Genomic DNA, 18,258 nt, shown 5'->3' on the forward strand with positions numbered 1-18,258 from the left:
CTGTATACATGTAGCAATCCCCACACTTCTTTTCCCTTGGCTTTTCATTTGTTTAGAAATTGCTGCTTAATTGATACTTGTTTGCACACATCTTAATACAGTCACTTTGTATCATGTATCTCTCTTGAGAATGCCTGTGCTAAACCACTATCTTTAACTCACCAGGTAAGTGTTATACTGACACTGAAGATAAATCTTGGGATATTGACAATATCTCCATAAATGCCTGGATGGAGTATTTATTTTCTGTGCCATGAGTGACAGAAGTGAAATGTTATAATCAGAGAGATCACAACTTATTCTTTGCATCTTCCTGTGCTAACTCCAGACCAGCTAACACTGACATTTAGTTAGTTCTTGACAGAGAAAGCTCGACTTACGAAAGCAGTGGTTGCCTTAAATTGCTGATTCCTCCTGGGAGTACAGGCTTTCAGCTGTGATGAAAATGTGTTGAAATAAAGTATTGATGATGGGTATACCAGAAAGGTCATTCTCACTCCTGGAGAACTGTCTGTGTGTCTGCCTTAGAGAAATTAATTCAATTGCTTCCCTTTGGGACCGATGCCGCCCATAATGTAAGTTTAAACAGCAATAAGAAAGCTTACACTGTGAGCACTGTGAATATTTCACCACTCAGAGAAAGAAGGGAGAAAGGGTGATAATTTTGCCCCGAGAAGTCCATGGCAAAAAAAAAGACTGATTTGTTCTGTTATTTAAGAGCAGCAGCATGAAGTATCTCAAGAGTTGAATAACATTCTGTACTAAGAGATCTATGTCTGAAAATAATTGTGTTCTTATTAATCTGCTGCTCTCTCTAATATCATTCATGAATACAGAAAACCTTTCCATCTCCTTGTCCACCTTGTCACTCTCTTGTCCCCTACACCTTGTGCCAGCCTTACATCCACGGAGCTTCCTAGTTCGTAATGTAGGTCTGCAAATTGCAGTCTCCTAGAAGCAGTTAGCCATTACACAGGAGAAACACCACAGTATTAACCAAGGTATAGGTAAGGGTCTCAGAGATGCATAGTGATTTTTTGCAATGGAAAAAGCTTTTATCATGAACTATTTCAGTGTACAAGGAAAACAAAGTGGAGGAAGTGAGATCTGGATTGAGGCACATTTCTATATACAAAGAATCTGACATATAAACAGATTACTGTGGAGTGACAGATTACAGTGCATGCTATCGGCCCACGGGAAATCACTTATGCAAGGGACAAGCACAGAAGCAGATGTAGGGCCAGAGAAACTGCATTTTAATCACCACGCCTGACTTTACATATTATGTTGATAAAACAAAGTAATGTTCCACTAATACTCCATATTATAGGAATATTCATATTTTATATTATTTTGCCTTTGATGATGATTATTTAGAATGTAATTCTTTTGGGTCAAAGTTTAAATTTCACTGCCATTTTTGAGACAATGCTTGACCAGTACAATCTGAAACAGTAGACATTTTTCTGGGCACCTTCATGTTAACCATAACAGAACCCCACCCTTTTTAGATACTGACCTTCACAGGATTCTCCACTTGGTGAAAACATCCCATTGTCATGGTAGCCATCTCTGCATTCGCAGTGGTACCAACCAGGCAGGTTAATGCAGTTTGCACGGCTGTCACACTGAACAAAGCCATCCGAGCACTCATCAATGTCTGTTTATAAAGAAAAACAAAACAATAGAAAATTCACACAGAGTAAATTACTATATTCCTATATTCATCCAAGGAAAGAACAATATCCCTTGTGTTTCTGGGTTTCACAGAATTATTTTCATTACTGACACATGAATTTGCAGAATTAATTGCAGCAAAGTTTTGAATTGTTTCCATAAAAGTACTTGGCTAATGATTTTGCAGCAGAGGTACTGCTAACCCAAATTTACTGCCTACATAGTAGCAACTACTTTCGTCACAATACATGACAGGTAATCTGTCATCTGTTTAAACTGCCCGTAATATGATGAAAATAATTAGGTCCCAGTTCATATAATAAGATGTTAACCTTTTCAGTAGTGCAGGCTGCTTGATAAAATAAGTTTTTTTCTAGGGGTATATAAAAATATTAAATATTTACTCTGGTCATTGCTTATGCTTTTGGTGACACAAGTTCTAGGTTAGAAGGGCTTCCCTATCCTGTGGAGTTCCTGTAGATTTATACCACCACCTCTGAATCTCAACATAACTCACTGCAGGCTACTCTATAATAATAGAAGAAAACAACTGGGTTTCCAAACAAATGCTTAAATCATGAGGGTGAAACACAGCACATTCTCCTTCTCCTGCAAATTCCCTTGGGAAATGTGTCTCTTAAATGAACAACTTCCACTTACTAAACTTTACAGTAACAATTTATCATAGATTTCTTTTTTATACACTCACTAGATCAAAAATCCACCGAAGTATGTTCTAAATACACATGAACTCACAGACTTAGCAGAGATGCAAAGAACTTTGTGACATGTTCATTTCCAGTGCCTTCAGGTACACAGTAAGCTGTACTAAAGAATAGGTCCCAGAGTATGAGTCCTGTTAACAGTTAGGGAACACCAGGAGTATGGAGTCAAACAGGAGTAAAACTGAGTTGTTCCCTATCAGATTCACTGCCTTATCACTGTGTTTTATACCAGAAGTAGCATACCTATCTGAGCATCAAGCTGACAAAGAGGTGCCAATAGAACCAGCACACAGGGAGGCACAATGTGCAAACTGCCTTTAGAAACAAAAAGCTCTAATCACCCTCCACCATGAATTTGAAAAATGAATAAAGTCTCAGTATACTGGCCACTCTGGCTATAGCAAGGGTTCAACCTTTCTTTAAAGGCTGAATCTTTAAAACTAAGAACTGAAGAAACAAATTAAGACTCATACTCTTAAAGTACATCAGCAGTAGACCTAGTATCCTCTAGGATACAGGTTTGAAGGAGAGATGTGATGTGACTACTGAGATACATGTGATATATGTCAAAATTCTGCCCACAGTCCCCGTTATCTCCCATTTATGTAATTTGCTATTTTCATATGAGGAACTGTAAACTGGCTAAGAAAATAAACTGTGAGCTACAAAAAAGTAATGAATCTCTTTTCTGAGAATAATAATAATGTGTGGCTAGATAGACACACTCTTATCAAGCATTTTGTGAAACCTATTCAAACACAAAAACTATAAAACCGTGACGCTTCCTTATCCATTGAGAACACTTTGTTCCACATTTGAAGGTAATAAAAATATTAGTGTGTGGGGAACACCTGCATGAACTACAAGGTATAGCACAGTCACCCACATTTGGTTCTGAGTTGTGTTTTCCTCATACATGACAGGGGGTATGTGGGATGTGCTCTGGGTATTTTTATTACATGCCAGATAATTGTTTTTAAATTTTCTTTGGAGTAACTGTATAACTGTATCATGAGCATATTGGGTTTTAAAAGCTTTACAGATCCTTGATAAAACCTCATTAGAAATTTTCACTATGATGCATCAGTCTGATTTTCTATCAACATTATCTCTAAACAGGCATCCCTGATGTACATTATCATTATTTATGATGATAAAAATTACCAATACTCCTGCTGCAATATTGCAGCAAGTGTATATTTTGCTACTTTGTGCACCACAAATTAAGTCACAAATCTCTATTGGTTTAAAACAGAATTTTCAACTCTACTATGAACCAAGATAATCATCTGAGTAGTTGTGCTGCAGGACTGAGAAATGCCAAACCTTTACAATCTTCCACTGCTCAGTGTGTTTCTTTCTAAATCAGTATAAACTCTGGCCTTTTTCTTGTGAGCAGCCAGGAGCCAGTGGGACCTCAGAGGTGTTTGAGAGATCAGAGAAAGATCAATGAAAATTATGTTACAGTAGTGAGAAAAGGTTGGCTTGCAGTCTGTGTCTTATCTACTGCTACTTGCTCAGAAAGCCACAGATTAGTCATGAAAAAGGAAAAGAAAAGAAGAAAGGACTGCAATCTGGAAGTTCCCTTACCACTGGGGAATAGGTGCCTGGCAGACAGCACGCCAGGCAGAACAGAAGTGACCGCCCTAAACGCTTGGGTTCACCTGTTCAGTACAACATAACTCTGGACTTGGCTAAAGCTACAAACCCCCGAGAACCAATAGTGCATGTCCACTCAGAGGCTGAAAGAGAGGAGCTGTTGTTAAGACTTGATACTGATCTTCATACTGGCTACTTAATAACATTGCAGTAAGGCACTCAATTGCATATACTTCTTTGGGAAAGTGGAATGTATTTATTGCTGATGAGCTGGAGAAAAGAGTGTTATTTAGGCCACAGTAACAGATATTAATTATAGAAAGCCTATGTTCCTCTCTTCAGAAAAAAATATTTGTGAATCTATAAACCTTGTAAGTGTAAGAGCAGTATCACATGCACAAGCAAAATGCATTCAGATGAACTCATTTGATTATTCAGGAAAAACAACACATGAATGACACATCAGTACTGGTAAAGTGACAACAAAACCAACTTCTCTGTATTTATTTGCAAACTAGCTGATGAATCTGTAACACAAGAAGTATTACTTGGGATAAAGTGCTTTATCTGATGTCAATAAAAAATAAACATTTTTTTCTAGTTTTGTTATGACTGCATGCAAAGTTGAAGTGGAGTTATATATGAAAGCCTCCCATCATAAGCATGTATGGAAGCATGCTGCAGGTCTTGAAGAATGTCTTACTCTCCACAGATTGTTTGCCATTGCATTGGAACCATTGCTGCATCCATGCTGAACAAGCCATTAATCCTTTCAGGATTTTGCAGCAAAGAAAAGAAATCTAAAACACTTCTCACCACTAACCTTTAAGGCAAATCACATCTTAAGCACATGTCAGCAGGTTTCAGAATATAGATGTTCCTTTTGCACAGAATCTTGTTTTAATTCTCACAGCTAATGCTGATTATTAATTCTAGTAGAAACATGCTTTGTAATGGGACAAAATATGACTGTTGCAACTCTGTTAAACAAGAAACCGCAGCAGAAATGTGTCTTACAAAGCAAAAGCACTGATTTCATGGAAGAATTTATTGACATTTGGATAAAGAGATTTCTGTTTTCAAATAGGCATAGCATGGCTCAGGAAGTGCTGCAGCAGTATCCACAACTGAAATTATCTTGTTAGTATGGGAAAAGCAGAGAGGAATCATTATCCCCTGTCCTATGGTGAAACCTTCTTGCATGAATCATCTTGCATCAACCGCTCAGTCAGAGGTGTGAGCTGACAAGAGAAGAAAAACTGATAGGTGTTTTGCTTGGCCAGTGGCTATGGTCTATCAGTGTGCAATATGGAATATGAACAGTGATATAATGAAGTCCTGTTTGATGCTGTACTAGCAAAGCATGGAAAATGGAATATTACTCTATAAAAGAAAGTTAGCAAAAAGCATTATATTTTCACTTACACCAGTTAGTTTTCTTATTTCCATATTTTGTTACCTATTTTTCAATTAATTTTTTTTTTTTTTTTTGCTGAGGCCTCACCCTAATGAAGCAGATGCACCGTCAGAGGCATTTTGAACGTAAGACCTGTAGCTGTATGCCTAGCTCCCCTTGACACGACATATGCTCTCCCAAATACTTTCCTTATACCTCAAGATCACTCATTTCCTTAACTGTAGCAACAGTTTTAACTATTATACACTTTTCTCTTGGGAACACTCAGAAAACTCTGCTCCCTAAAGAGTAAAATAAGATCATTAGCAAATTTTCCACTAGTACAAAAAGAAGAAAGGAGAACTAGCTGTCTGATTCATATTATTAGAGAATTTCTGTATAATAACACTTTTTGAAGACCAAAAGTGGTATAAAATTGCCAATTAGAAAGATAGGAGCTCTCCTTCATCCAGCAACAGGATCAAGTTCTAATGTAGTCAAGCTGCACTCAACAAAGAACCATGATGTGGGGAAGGGGTGTTGCTACCATTTTATATTATCCACTTCAAGGCTTAAATGTTAGTCACCAAGTCCTCCTCTTAGAAAAACCTGCATTCTTACAGAGACACAGAACACAACACAGCCTATAAATATTTTCTGTCATAAACTGTTTTATCCAGATCCATACAAACCAAAGCACTTGCTTGTCAAGAAGTCAACACCACAGAGTGGAAGCTGTGAATATTTAGAAGTTAGTTGTCTCCATACTGGAATTTTTTTCTGTGACAGAATAATACATGACACCTAGCTAAGACTGCCAATTAGTAGAGATTCCCAATTGCAATAATCTGTTCCAGTCCTAACTGGGTTTTATCTATGGATATGGTTATAGATATTAACAAGCAGCCGACATCTTCCAAAATGTTCAGTCACTCCTGACTCAGGCTAAATTTGAGATCCCATTTCAATGGCAAGAGCCTTTCCAGCCTCATGCTAACCTCCTGAGCCATCTACATCCCAGCCCCACATACAGTATAAATACAGTGCAAACAACTGAAAGAAAAATAATTTCAGCAACAGATCACTGAAGAAGTGGTTTAGGAGACTTTGAAGCTGCTTAAATGGATAAACCTTCACTATTTGGGGTTTTTTCATGGGTACATTTGAAACAGTCAGACTCTGATGTGCCTTTGCATATGTCAATACAATTTCACGGATATTATGTCTGGCTTGTATCTAAAAGGTCATGTTTCAACTATTCAGATTTATGCTCAGATAACAGAATATACAGTAGGATTAAGATGATATCTGGTTTATCTAATTTTAGCTAATATGTATGGAAGGAGAAAAACACCTTATTCAGTAGGACTAAGTGAAAGTTCACTATACTACATGAAGTACTTGCTATCAATGACTCAGTTTCCTGGACCAGACTTGAAAAGGGTTCATATCTACTAAAAATTCTGTAGTCCCATCTCTTGCATTTAAGAACCAAAACGTGTTGGTGTTGGTTTTCATGTGACAACAGATTTCTAGTATGATGATACTTGAGAAGACACTCTGTTCAACCAGATCTTTGATTTGAAATCTTCTGCAAAAACAGGTCAAAGTGAAGAAATGTAAGATCCTGAAACTAGTTCAATATACTGGAGCTATTTTACAAAAACAAAAGATCAGCTTTTGGGACTTCCATCCCACTACATTCTCATATACCATATGCATATAAATATCATAAAGAGGAATAAACCCCTCAAGAAGATAGTGGCTAAGAATGCTGACATAATCCAGGAAGATATCAGTTATACCAGAAAACCAAAGTTGTTTGGAATTACTTCTAAATCTATTCTGTAAAGTTTGATCAGCTCCTTTTTTTCCCCAGCACTGCGCCTGACTCCAGAAAGAACTTTCTTCCTTTGTCAATCACAGTCCTAGAGCCTGACTTTGTTTAGAGTCTCACTTTGATCTGTCATCTCTGAGGAACTCTTTAAAGATATATCATATCTTGAGTACTAGGGCACTCTTTTCACTGTATGGGTTCTCACATCAAAGTTGTCATTAAACCACAGAATATTCTTGATTTTAATTGCAATTTCATGCCAAAATTTTACTCAGTCACAAGTTTAAATCATAAAGAGCAGGGTTACAGATGGGACACAGCAAGGAGAGGAGTCACCCACAATTCTATCCTACCATTACACAGTTCCATGAGCAAAAGAACTTTCCCTACACAGCACAGAAACACCAGCTATCTCAGATACAGCCTTCAGAAAAGAATGAAGACCATGGCCATTCCCCTCCCTGCTCCCATGGATAATGAACTAGGCCCATCTTGGAAAAAAAACAAAAGAAGTATTTGGAATATCTTTGGAGCTCCTGCTTCCATATCAACACCTCCCAGACCTAGTAGAACTTCTGGTTAGGTCATCTTAAATTGCTTCGACAGGTGGAGTCAGTGTTGCAGATGATATGTTCTTCACTGAAAATGTCCAGCTGTCATGTTGCATGAAAATACAGCTACTATTATAACAGGCTTTTTTGGTTTTGGTTTTGTTTTTTTTTTTTTTCCCCTCAATCCCAGCAAGACCATGATTGCAGTTTATAAAGTACCCTGTCCACGGAAAACTAATTTAGTTACATTAATGAAAAGGAAGCAAAATGTGATTGAGAATGTAATACAGAATTATAGTTCATTAATTCTTCAAGTATGCAATTTTCCAGACTCCTGATCCCCCATTGATTTCTGCACACCCCCATAGGTCCTGCTAAATGCCAGCAAAAAGAAATTCAATCATGTTGGTATTTCATGTGTGGCAGTGGCGGTGCTCCAAAATTAGATAGAAACGTTATCAAAGAGAATTTTCCACTGACTGCTTCACCATGTGGTCCTGCTAACAATTCTTTGTTGTCAAAAATTGATCAATTACAGATCACACCAATAACTGAAACTATGCCTCCCATTGCACACCCAATATCATCAAAGGCACTGGTATTTGTAGCAATTGCAGTTCAGAGCACCTAATTGGCCATGATGAACTAGGTGCATCCATGAATACTATAAAACAAAAATAATATATTTTTCATCTCTACTGTGTGACACTGATTGTGCCAATCCATTGGGCTCTATTTGTAGCTGTTGAGAAAGAGGTGGTTTTGCTTCCACTGTGTTCATCATTCTCAGTACAGCATCTCATGTTAACTGTAACACATGCTTCTGTTTCCTCATTAGTCCTATCTTGAAAAATAAAAGCACTTCTTTTCTCCAAGATAGCAAGAACACTCTTATACCTTGAAATATATTGACGTACCTGTTTTAGATACCTACTAGCATCTGAAAATTACATTGTTCCATCTGCACATGAGAAACAGAACTAACACATTAGTGGCCAGCTGCTGAAGATGGATAAGGGTAGCTGAGTTCTAAACAAAAGGGAACTAATTTGAAAAGAGCTAGTTTTACCAAATGTTACCTCTTTTCCAGTGGGTGTGAAGGAAGCCTTCACCTGCACAGTGTACTGACAAAAGGTCTTGGGTTTCCTCAAGTGAGGAGTCAAATCAGTCATAACCATGAGTTAGGATGCTTAAACATATGAAAGACTGATGCAACCACCATATTCTCAGCCTTGTAAAAGCTCAGATCAGCTCTGTTAAGAATTACAGTAAATTTCCAAGCATTTAGTTCAGAGGCAATTTATGGAAAACAAACAAAAGAGCCTTCAAATCAACTCAAACACAATTTGAGGAACTAGAAATTGTTTTTGACACCCTGATTTGAGCTTGGTCTCCTGCTGTAGTCCTCTACCAGTGGCTTCTTACCAGGACTCTTAGTCCATAGACAACTAATTTGTATTGCTACTCCTGAACTGTCAAGAGGAGATTGTACAAAATTGCTGAAGCACGGAAAAAGGAAAAAAATCCACACACATCATTCTTTCATGCTACAGTTGACAACTCATCAAGAAAACAAGAAATAGCCTCAATATAAATATGAATAAGCTGTAGAAGCAGCTTGAAACTAAATCACTATTCCTTTGCTTGGGCTATAAACATATCATTGGCATGATATGTGCAGAGACTGCAGACGTCCTCATGTTGAGAGCAAAAGGAACAGCTCCATAGGAACACAGGACAATGATTGGCAGTGTTATAGATTTTAATTCCACTAATAGTTGAATGACTCATAATTCATGAGAGAGCTTACAGTGAGTGATGAAGGTCATCCCTATCTCCCTTATATAACAGAAGAAAATTCTATTATAATGCTGCCCAGCTGCACTATTCACATTCTATTTATAGCCACTGTATTTTAAGAATGCAGCTGAAACTTTAGTTTTCATGTTTAATAAAGGACATTTTTCCCCTTAGCAAATAATAGCTAAATAGTGGATGCATTTTGATGTTTTTACAAATAACAAGAGCAAATAACAAGAGCAAATAACAAGAGTCTCCTTAGAGCTCTTTTGTAGTATTCTTTCTTCCCTGGTTTCTTTCTCCCCTTTTTCTTAAGCTGCTACATATAGGATTGTAGTTTTGCAACAAGCTAAAGAAAGATATAAAGAGAAAAAGATAAGCACCAGTACGTGACTCTTCAGCAAAGTAAAAATCTTCTGTGATTTAAAACTGATGATACTGTGGGAGGAAAGAAATTATATGTACCCAAGATACTGTGTCAGGCTAGAGAAATAGAGAAAAAGACACAGAAGGATGAAGCAACAGGGCATCTTAAGCTGTAAAAGTGAAGGATGAGGTAAGTAGGGTTCCTGCCTGAACCCAGAATGCACTTTAAAGTCAATATAGGCATTTTTTGTTTAAATTCTTTCAAATATTTTCCTTGTGAATAATTATACATAAAAATGTAAAGCAAAGTAAAGCAAGTAAACATTCATTTAGAGCTTCTAAAGTCATCAGTGTCTCACTGCTATTTTTGAGCTTATTTTTAATATCTGCGAAAAATTCAGGTGAGAACAGTGAGAGTGACCTCCCTTTCAAATGCTGCAGCCAAGTAAAAAGTATCTGATCTGCAAAACCCTGGCTTTCCTCTTTGATTGCTGCAGATCTCATTTGTTTACTCTCACAGACAAGTTTTAAACCATTTTTTCCTATATAATGAGATAGCCATATTTGAATATTTCCCCCTTAAAGATCTAAGGGCTTTTTAAGGTTTTACAAATTCACTGCACTTTCTACTGTCAGACAGTATGCTGTAAGTTTTCTTTCAGCTATTGACATATTTAACAGAGGGGCAAGGGGAGAAAAAATGAGATGACCTACATCTTATCTGGAGTTCTGCTGCTGTCTTCTTATACAAACGTTGTCACTCAATTTTCCTTGTGTGACTTGATTCCAAATCTGTAAAATGGGGAGAAAGTGCTTCTACCATCTATCCCTTGGCCTTTCTCTCTCACCTGCTTTATTTGGTAGCACAGATAGATCACAGAAGTCACAAGGAGACTCACTGATAGTAATTGTCTGTATTAGGGCTGATGTTATTTAATTCTTTTATTAATGACAGGGATGAAGGGATCGAGTGCTCCCTCAGCAAGTTTGCAGATTGTACTGAGCTGAGTGATGCAGTTGACACACCTGAAGCACAGGATGCCATCTAGAAGGGACCTGGACAGGCTTGAGCAGTGGGCCCATGGGAATCTCATGTGGTTTCACAAGGCCAAGTTCAAGGTGCTGCACCTGGATGGGGGCAAACCCTGGGATCAACACAGGCTGGGGATGAACAGGCTGGGCCCCACTGAGAAGGACTTGGGAGTTCTGGTGGAGGAAGGGCTGGACATGACCCAGAAAGCCAGAGCTAGACACGACCCAGAAAACCAAACACATCCTGGGCTGCATCAAAAGAGACATGATTAGACAGTCAAGGGAGGTGATTCTGCCCCTACTCTGCCCCTCCACTCTGGAGACACCTCATCTACAGTGCTGTATTCATATCTGGGGTCCCAGCACAGGGAGGACATTGACCTGCTGGGGTGAGTCCAGAGGAGATCTAACAAGACGATCAGGGGATGAAGCACCTCTCCTATGAGGAAAGGATGAGAGAATTGGAATTGTTCAGTCAGAAAAAGAGAAGACTTCAGGGCATCTTAATTGTGGTCTTCCAGTACCTGAAGGAAACTTATAGGAAAGATTGGACAAGACTATTTAAAAAGGGCATATAGTGACAGGACAAAGGGGATTGGCTTGAAAACTGAGAGTAGGTCTAAATCAGATATTAGGAAGAATTTATTACGATGAGGGTGGTGAGGCCCTGGAAGAGGTTGCCCAGAGAAGCTGTGCATGCCCATTCCCAGAGGTGTTCAAGGCCAGGTTGGACAGAGGTCTGAGCAACCCAGTATAGTGAAAAGTGTCCTTGACAATGGGGGGGTGGGGGGGTGAGGGGGGGGGGGGGGGCTGGAAACAGATGGTCTTAAAGGTCCTTTCTAGTCTAAACCATTCTTATGTTTTTGTGATACTGTGATCTTGTATTATTTGTTTCAGACAGATCTGACCACATAGACCACAAGTTTGTTTTTTTTGTAGAAGTATAGTAGCCCCCACAGAGATCTGCTGCCTTGTAAGGATGTTTGATTTTTATGCATACTTAAAATACTAGTTTGATATAGCACCAGCATCATTCATTCACTTCATATTATTATACATTTTCAAGGAAAATATTTGGAGAAAGGGAAGAGCAGGAAGTTGTTTTGTACAAAAACACGGGTTTCAGAATTTCACAAACAGCTTATCTATAACATTCATGTCAAGTTTGCAACCCATCCATTGGCTGCACATGTGTATTTTTCTGCAACCTTAATTAACACTTGGAACACTGTTAACACAGAGCATTCCTTGCAGGAAAGGCACATTCTCCAGGGGTTAGCTGAATGCAGTTTCTAAGATTGCCAATCATGTTTTCTTTTTCTGTTTTGAACTTCCTCTTAACAGTAAAGACTTTGCTTTTATTGGAACACAGCTGAAGTTAGCTGGAATTATTAATTATAATAACAACAACTGAAATTACAATAATTAATGATGTGCTAGATTTACATCAGTACTGAGGAATATGCAGTATTATTTCTCTTTTCAGCTACAGTCCCTTCTGAATCCAAACTTGGACTAGAAACATCACAGACTCAGGTTTCTATGCTTAGGTCTGAATAAAAACCTTCAGATCTGTTAATTTTTTCCATGATGGAAAAAACCTCATGGAGAAGGGTTTCAGCAGTAACTCTTTGCTATAGTTTCTGGTACTCTCTGTAAAGGATTTTCCAAATTTTTTGAGCTGAAGAATAAACTTTAACCACTTCATGCCCTTCTTACTAACAAATGGAGAATGTTCAGGCAAGACAAAGGGAACAAAGACGCTGTGTTGGGTTTGCATGGCCAGATTTTGTAAGGCAGGGAGTCTACAGCAGTGGCTGCTGTAAGAAGCTGCCAGAAGCTTCCCCCATGTCCGACAGAACCAATGCCAGTGAACTCCAAGACAGATCTGTCACTGGCTAAGCCCAAGCTAGGATAGTGTATTTAAGAAGGGCAAAAAGTCACAGCACAGTTAACTACTGTATATCTTGTCAACAGAACAGAAGCTGGAAAGATGATGGCTCCTAACCTCATGATTTATGTAAGGCTTATCAAGAGGAGCACAGGTAAAAACATACAAGAACCAAAAGCACTCTCTGCTCTAGTGCAGTCAAGTGAGATTTTTCAGAAACTTTCTAGGAATATCAGATTTGACAGTACAAATTAGGCCTGTCTGCCTGGAACAGTCATGCTCTGTGAGTTAGGCTATTTCTCCCTATTTATCTCCAAGCAGGAACAGATACAGATATTGTGCCCTATACAATACATCAGAAAATTACATTAACCAGAAGCATGTAAGCAGTGCAGAAATACAAATTCCTAGAATTACTGTTCTGAGAAACTATTTCTTTGAAACTGAGGCAAGTAAAAAAAACCCGTATATATAATTTCCATGTTCTGAAAGGACTCGTTGGCACCACCAAGGTACTGGATTAGGTAGTTCATGGGAGCACAGTTCAGTATTTGAGTCATTGCTGTTATGCACATACAGAACCTAAGTAGCTCCTACATACAGTAGTTCAGAAGGTAACATTTTACAACTTTCACCCTGGGAAACATGAATATTATAGTAAATTGACTGTGCAAATTACCATGTTGATTTTAGCCTACCCCTTACAAGTTCTTGTTTAAATTTCAAAAGTCACCTTATATTTTGAAAGCATGAAAAAGTTTTGCAACCACAAGGAAAGCAGTAATGTTATCAATCAGATGACTGATACATTGGTACGGACTTGTAAGGAAATACCTCATACAGTCATATCCTGCTAACCTCTCCTCAAGTTACCAAAAAAAATTCTACCTGAGGATGTTTGTTTCACATTGCATAACTGTAGTTCAGTAACAGGACTGCAGAATACAAATTATATATTCAAAATTCATTATTAGGGTTCTGTATCAACTTACCAGAAATTTATCATAGTGACATAATAGTCTAAGTTAGAACTAGTCATTATGCTTAAAGAAGACACAGAAGTTGATTTTATAGGATTCTTCCCATAAGTTTGCTCATGATTCTACCATCTGCTTTTCCTATGGGCAACACTAAAAACACTAGTTATATGCATTAGCTCAATAAACCAAAGCTAGCTCAAACACTGTTCTAGCTTCTGAAATAAGTAGCTGACATGCAACATAGCCATCTCTGAGAAGAGCAAGACTATAAGGCAGACTGTTCACTACTTAGCCTACGCAAGCTGAGTAGTGACTTCATGTAGCAGAGATGCAAGTTTTAAAGGCTGTTTCAATACCCTCAGCAAAACCATTACATTATTTTTATCAGCTGGGTCCTGTCTCTTTCTGCTGAAATGGAAACAGAAGATATTAATTAAATGCAGGAGTAATTCAGAAGTGTTTTCATTTCAGAGATTCAGCTCCCAAGGATAAAAAGCACAGTTAGATATTTGCAGTTAAAGTTAAGCCTGTTTAAACATGGTACTCAAAACTCTGTGTTTTCATCTACATTTAAGCTACAGCTGGAAAGGCAAAACCTCTGAACCCAACATGCCACATACCCAAATTTCAAGAGTGCAGAAGCTAGGAGACTTACCAATGAAATGGAGAGCACTTGGACGCACTCAAAGAAGAAAAATGGCAGTGATTCCCCAAGGCAATGGCAACAAAGTCCTGCAATGAGCTGGACATGTAGTTCCAGCATCTCTCCTTACTCACCTCTTCACACAGCCAGGGTTCTGGTTTACACAGACCTGAACACCAAAGCCTCAGCGCTGCTGCAGGGCAATGGCAGGATGCAGCTCAGCATCCAAGCTGGATCTCAACTACTTGCAAGGTACAACTGAGTTTCTCTGGGCTCTGTCCTGGGCAATTTTTTTTTCCCTGCACCAAAGGAAAAGTTTGTAATAGCCCATCAACTTTGAAAATTGCTGCTGTTGAAATGCCAGACTTCAGTGACTCCAAAGGCTGACTTTCAGAGCATAATGAATTCCTATGGCACACTGGTATCGATTAAAATGTTTTATGCTGCAAATCGTGCTAAAGAACTATTTGTTTGCAGAAGTTTTTTTCCAGACTCTATAGAGTAGCTCAACTTTATCTCATTTCCATGAATTGAAGTCAGATTCTTAATGTGAATAAAACATTCCTGGACAAAAGTATCCTCTAACTTCTGAGTTTCAAACCTAGGAGCCCAAAACCAGGAGCCTGAATACTCAAGACACCAAATTCCAAATAAGTCAAGCGGACTATGAAAACAAATGAAATTGTGGAGGTGTCCCTTCTTCATATAACACTTGCTTTGCACAGTCCATGCCTGTGCTGCCTTTATATTTATTGTATTTCTCTTGCTCCCTTATTTTGTTAAAGAAGTTCATTAAACTGGGTTCATTAAACCCCCCAGCAATCCCTTAAAGACTTCAGAGAATGAAAATATTAACCCTAATATGCTTTCTGCTCAAAGAGCTTGCTGTAACACTCATCTACCCCAGGACACAACTGGCTTCCCCTGCTAGACTATGAAGGGCACACTTCTTACTCTAGCTTTGTGCAGGACCTTGCATACTTATCCCACAAATTCGAGCCTTTTGGTATTATTGTTATAAATTCCAATCTGCTATCAGTAATTTAAAATTGAGCAAATGGCAGAACCCTGAGTTGCTCAGAAAGTTTTGACTGTGATACTCTCTCAGCTTATGGATACTGTAGCCAAGAATTCTTAAGAATTCTGTCGAAAGTAATTTTGGTTCTTAAAGCCTTGGCTCAAATTCTATAGGCTTCAAATACCATTTGTGTCACAGCTTTACCTTCAGAGTCTACCTGACCACAAGATGATTGTGGTTGCTTTAACTGAACACAGGAGATCAAGACCTTAAATGGAAGCAGTTCTCTTGTGTCCTGGTTTACAATACAAAATATATATTCTATTACCATCTGAGAAGGGTGATCATCCTTATCTCTGTGGGAAGTATCTTCTGTTAATGGGCCATTGAGTCCTACAGTGTAACTGGTAAGATTACATCATCCCATTGGGAGATGCTCCAGCCAGGAGGACGAGCCAAGTCTTTCCTACCTAGATAAAAACTGAAGTTCAGAACGCCAAAAGCTGCCTTTTTCCACTGGATTCCAGAGGAAGAACCAGGCTTTTTCCACATCATCGCTGGACCCTTCGGAGGAAAACTGAACCTTCTACAATACCACTGCTTCAACTGAACCACATCTGTAATCCAGGAGGACTGTAGCCACCATTTAATCGGACTGCACCAGCACCCTGACTGACAGGGTATCAGGTTGTATTCTGACTCTGTCAGTGGTTTTATTTTGTATTATTTAATGTATTTTATTTTTCCTTTTTATTTTCCCTATTAAAAATTGTATTACTGACTTGAAGTCTCACTGGTTTTGCTTTTCAAACCAGTACATCTTGTCAGGCTGAAAGTATTAAAACACTTCATTTTTGCAAACTCAGCCAAGTTACCAATCTCTCAGGTTACTTCAACAAAGTTTTCTTTTCCATTGCCAATAAAATATTTTTCCTAATAACTAGTAAATCATAGTTAGAAGATTTTCACATGCTTTCTTTGAAATAGGAATAATAATAGCTTTTAATAACCTGACGTCTGTTATTATTAGGGTCAGTGCACATAAACAAATTGATTTGGATTTGCTGAGAAGAGTAATAGCCATGTATTTTAATCATTTAGCTTACATATAGAAAGTAGCACAAAACTGACATCTGATTTATAATCCTATCTATATATATATGATATTATACATATATTATATTATATTATAATATATAATAATAATTTATCAAAATCACGTCTGAGTCATATTTCAGTATTTTGAACAACAAATGTTGCAAGAGTTTGAAGAATTTTCCCCTTGAAGGGGATGTTTCCGTACATGGAAAAGAAAACAAAAATAACCAAATAATATCTTTTAATATCATATAAATAATGAAATAGTATCAGAGAACCAAATAATATCTTTTCCCTGACTTTGGCTATTTCTGATAAGAGCTCAGGTAAGAGAGGATCATCTCACCCTCATCCACCATTCACTATTTTTTTCCCATAAATTCAATTACACCTTTAATTAAGCCAAATGTGAGTAATGATGTATGGCTGTATTAATGTAGAATCCATAAGCTAAACTTTTTCTCAGTTGTTGCTTGCAAAGGTTAACATCTCTGTCTGCCAGTTTATTTTCAGCAGCTTTAACATGGATTGTTTAGTAACAGGTGGACATGATTCTTGCAATAACCAAGGAAAATTCATTAGCAGGAAATTCAAACAGCAGAAAATAACCCAAAAACTTGGAGCCACCTGCTAACAAAAACTACACCAAAACACTAATAGTAGCAAAACTCTGCTTTTTGATCTCATGCATAATTAAAAGCTGTCCATAGGAATACTCAAGGCACAAAACAAGTGTGGAAACTAAAAAAAAAAGAAGCTGACAAGCAGCAAAAATGCAGTAATCTTGTATGCATACACTAGTAGATACACATACATAGTAGGAGAAAAATCCACTCTTCAAGCTTTGTCACCAAATTAGTTGCAGTAACATTTAGCAAATCAAGCAAAGCCATCCTGTTCTGAGTTCTAAAATATAACACACTTCAAATACAATTTAAGACAGCACTTAAAAATGCTGACTGGAGAATTAGTAATTTTGCAATTAAAGAAGATAGTATTAAGACAGACACTTTGAAAAAGTTTACCAGGCACAAATACTTTTTAGATTTCATCTCTGCACTGCAGAAAGCTTCCCTTTAAAGGCACACGGCTCTTGTGCCTTTTCAGACTTAGAAAACATATAAACCCCGCCTCCTTAAGCCAATGAATGCAACCCCAACATTAATAATGTCTCAATACATATCCTTTGGGAGCAGCATAAAATTTCTCCCACTCATTATTGTGACTTGATAACTTCTAGTCTAATTTTTATGGCTTAATACCAATTTTTTAAAAAGGTGGTATAGGCTAATATATCTGCCTATGATTCTTCCAGCTGCTGCCTCATTCCACTGGTACATTTCCACATGGCACAGGTCATGATTAATCTAAAAAGCTCCCAAGAGATCATTCAAAGGTGTTGTAAGAGCTCTGTGCTCTGTTAACTGCAAGACAGTCCACAGTGAATACAGCACGCTGAAATATCTGACCAGCAGTAACAGTTGATTCCATCCTCCTTATGCTCCCAACAGAAATGAGACTCCTACTGACACCCCAGAAATACCATTTTGGAAGCAAAAAATCTTATTAAACCCATCTTACTTCCACAGGACTTCTTGCAAAAGCTGCACTGAGTCTAGGCTGCACAAGCAGGACCTAAGCA

General features: G+C 38.0%; 1 protein-coding gene across 1 annotated transcript in view; it reads right to left on the reverse strand.

Annotated features, from left to right (window-relative positions):
* NELL2 (neural EGFL like 2) overlaps positions 1 to 18,258 on the reverse strand; it is a 135,247-nt gene that overhangs the window by 14,597 nt on the left and 102,392 nt on the right. Inside the window, exon 16 of the mRNA XM_062491153.1 lies at positions 1,523 to 1,663. Coding sequence (XP_062347137.1) covers positions 1,523 to 1,663 — 141 coding nt within the window. The remainder of the gene's footprint in view (positions 1 to 1,522; positions 1,664 to 18,258) is intronic.

The sequence above is a fragment of the Cinclus cinclus genome, chromosome 4, assembly GCF_963662255.1.
Source record: "Cinclus cinclus chromosome 4, bCinCin1.1, whole genome shotgun sequence".
Lineage (NCBI taxonomy): Eukaryota > Metazoa > Chordata > Aves > Passeriformes > Cinclidae > Cinclus > Cinclus cinclus.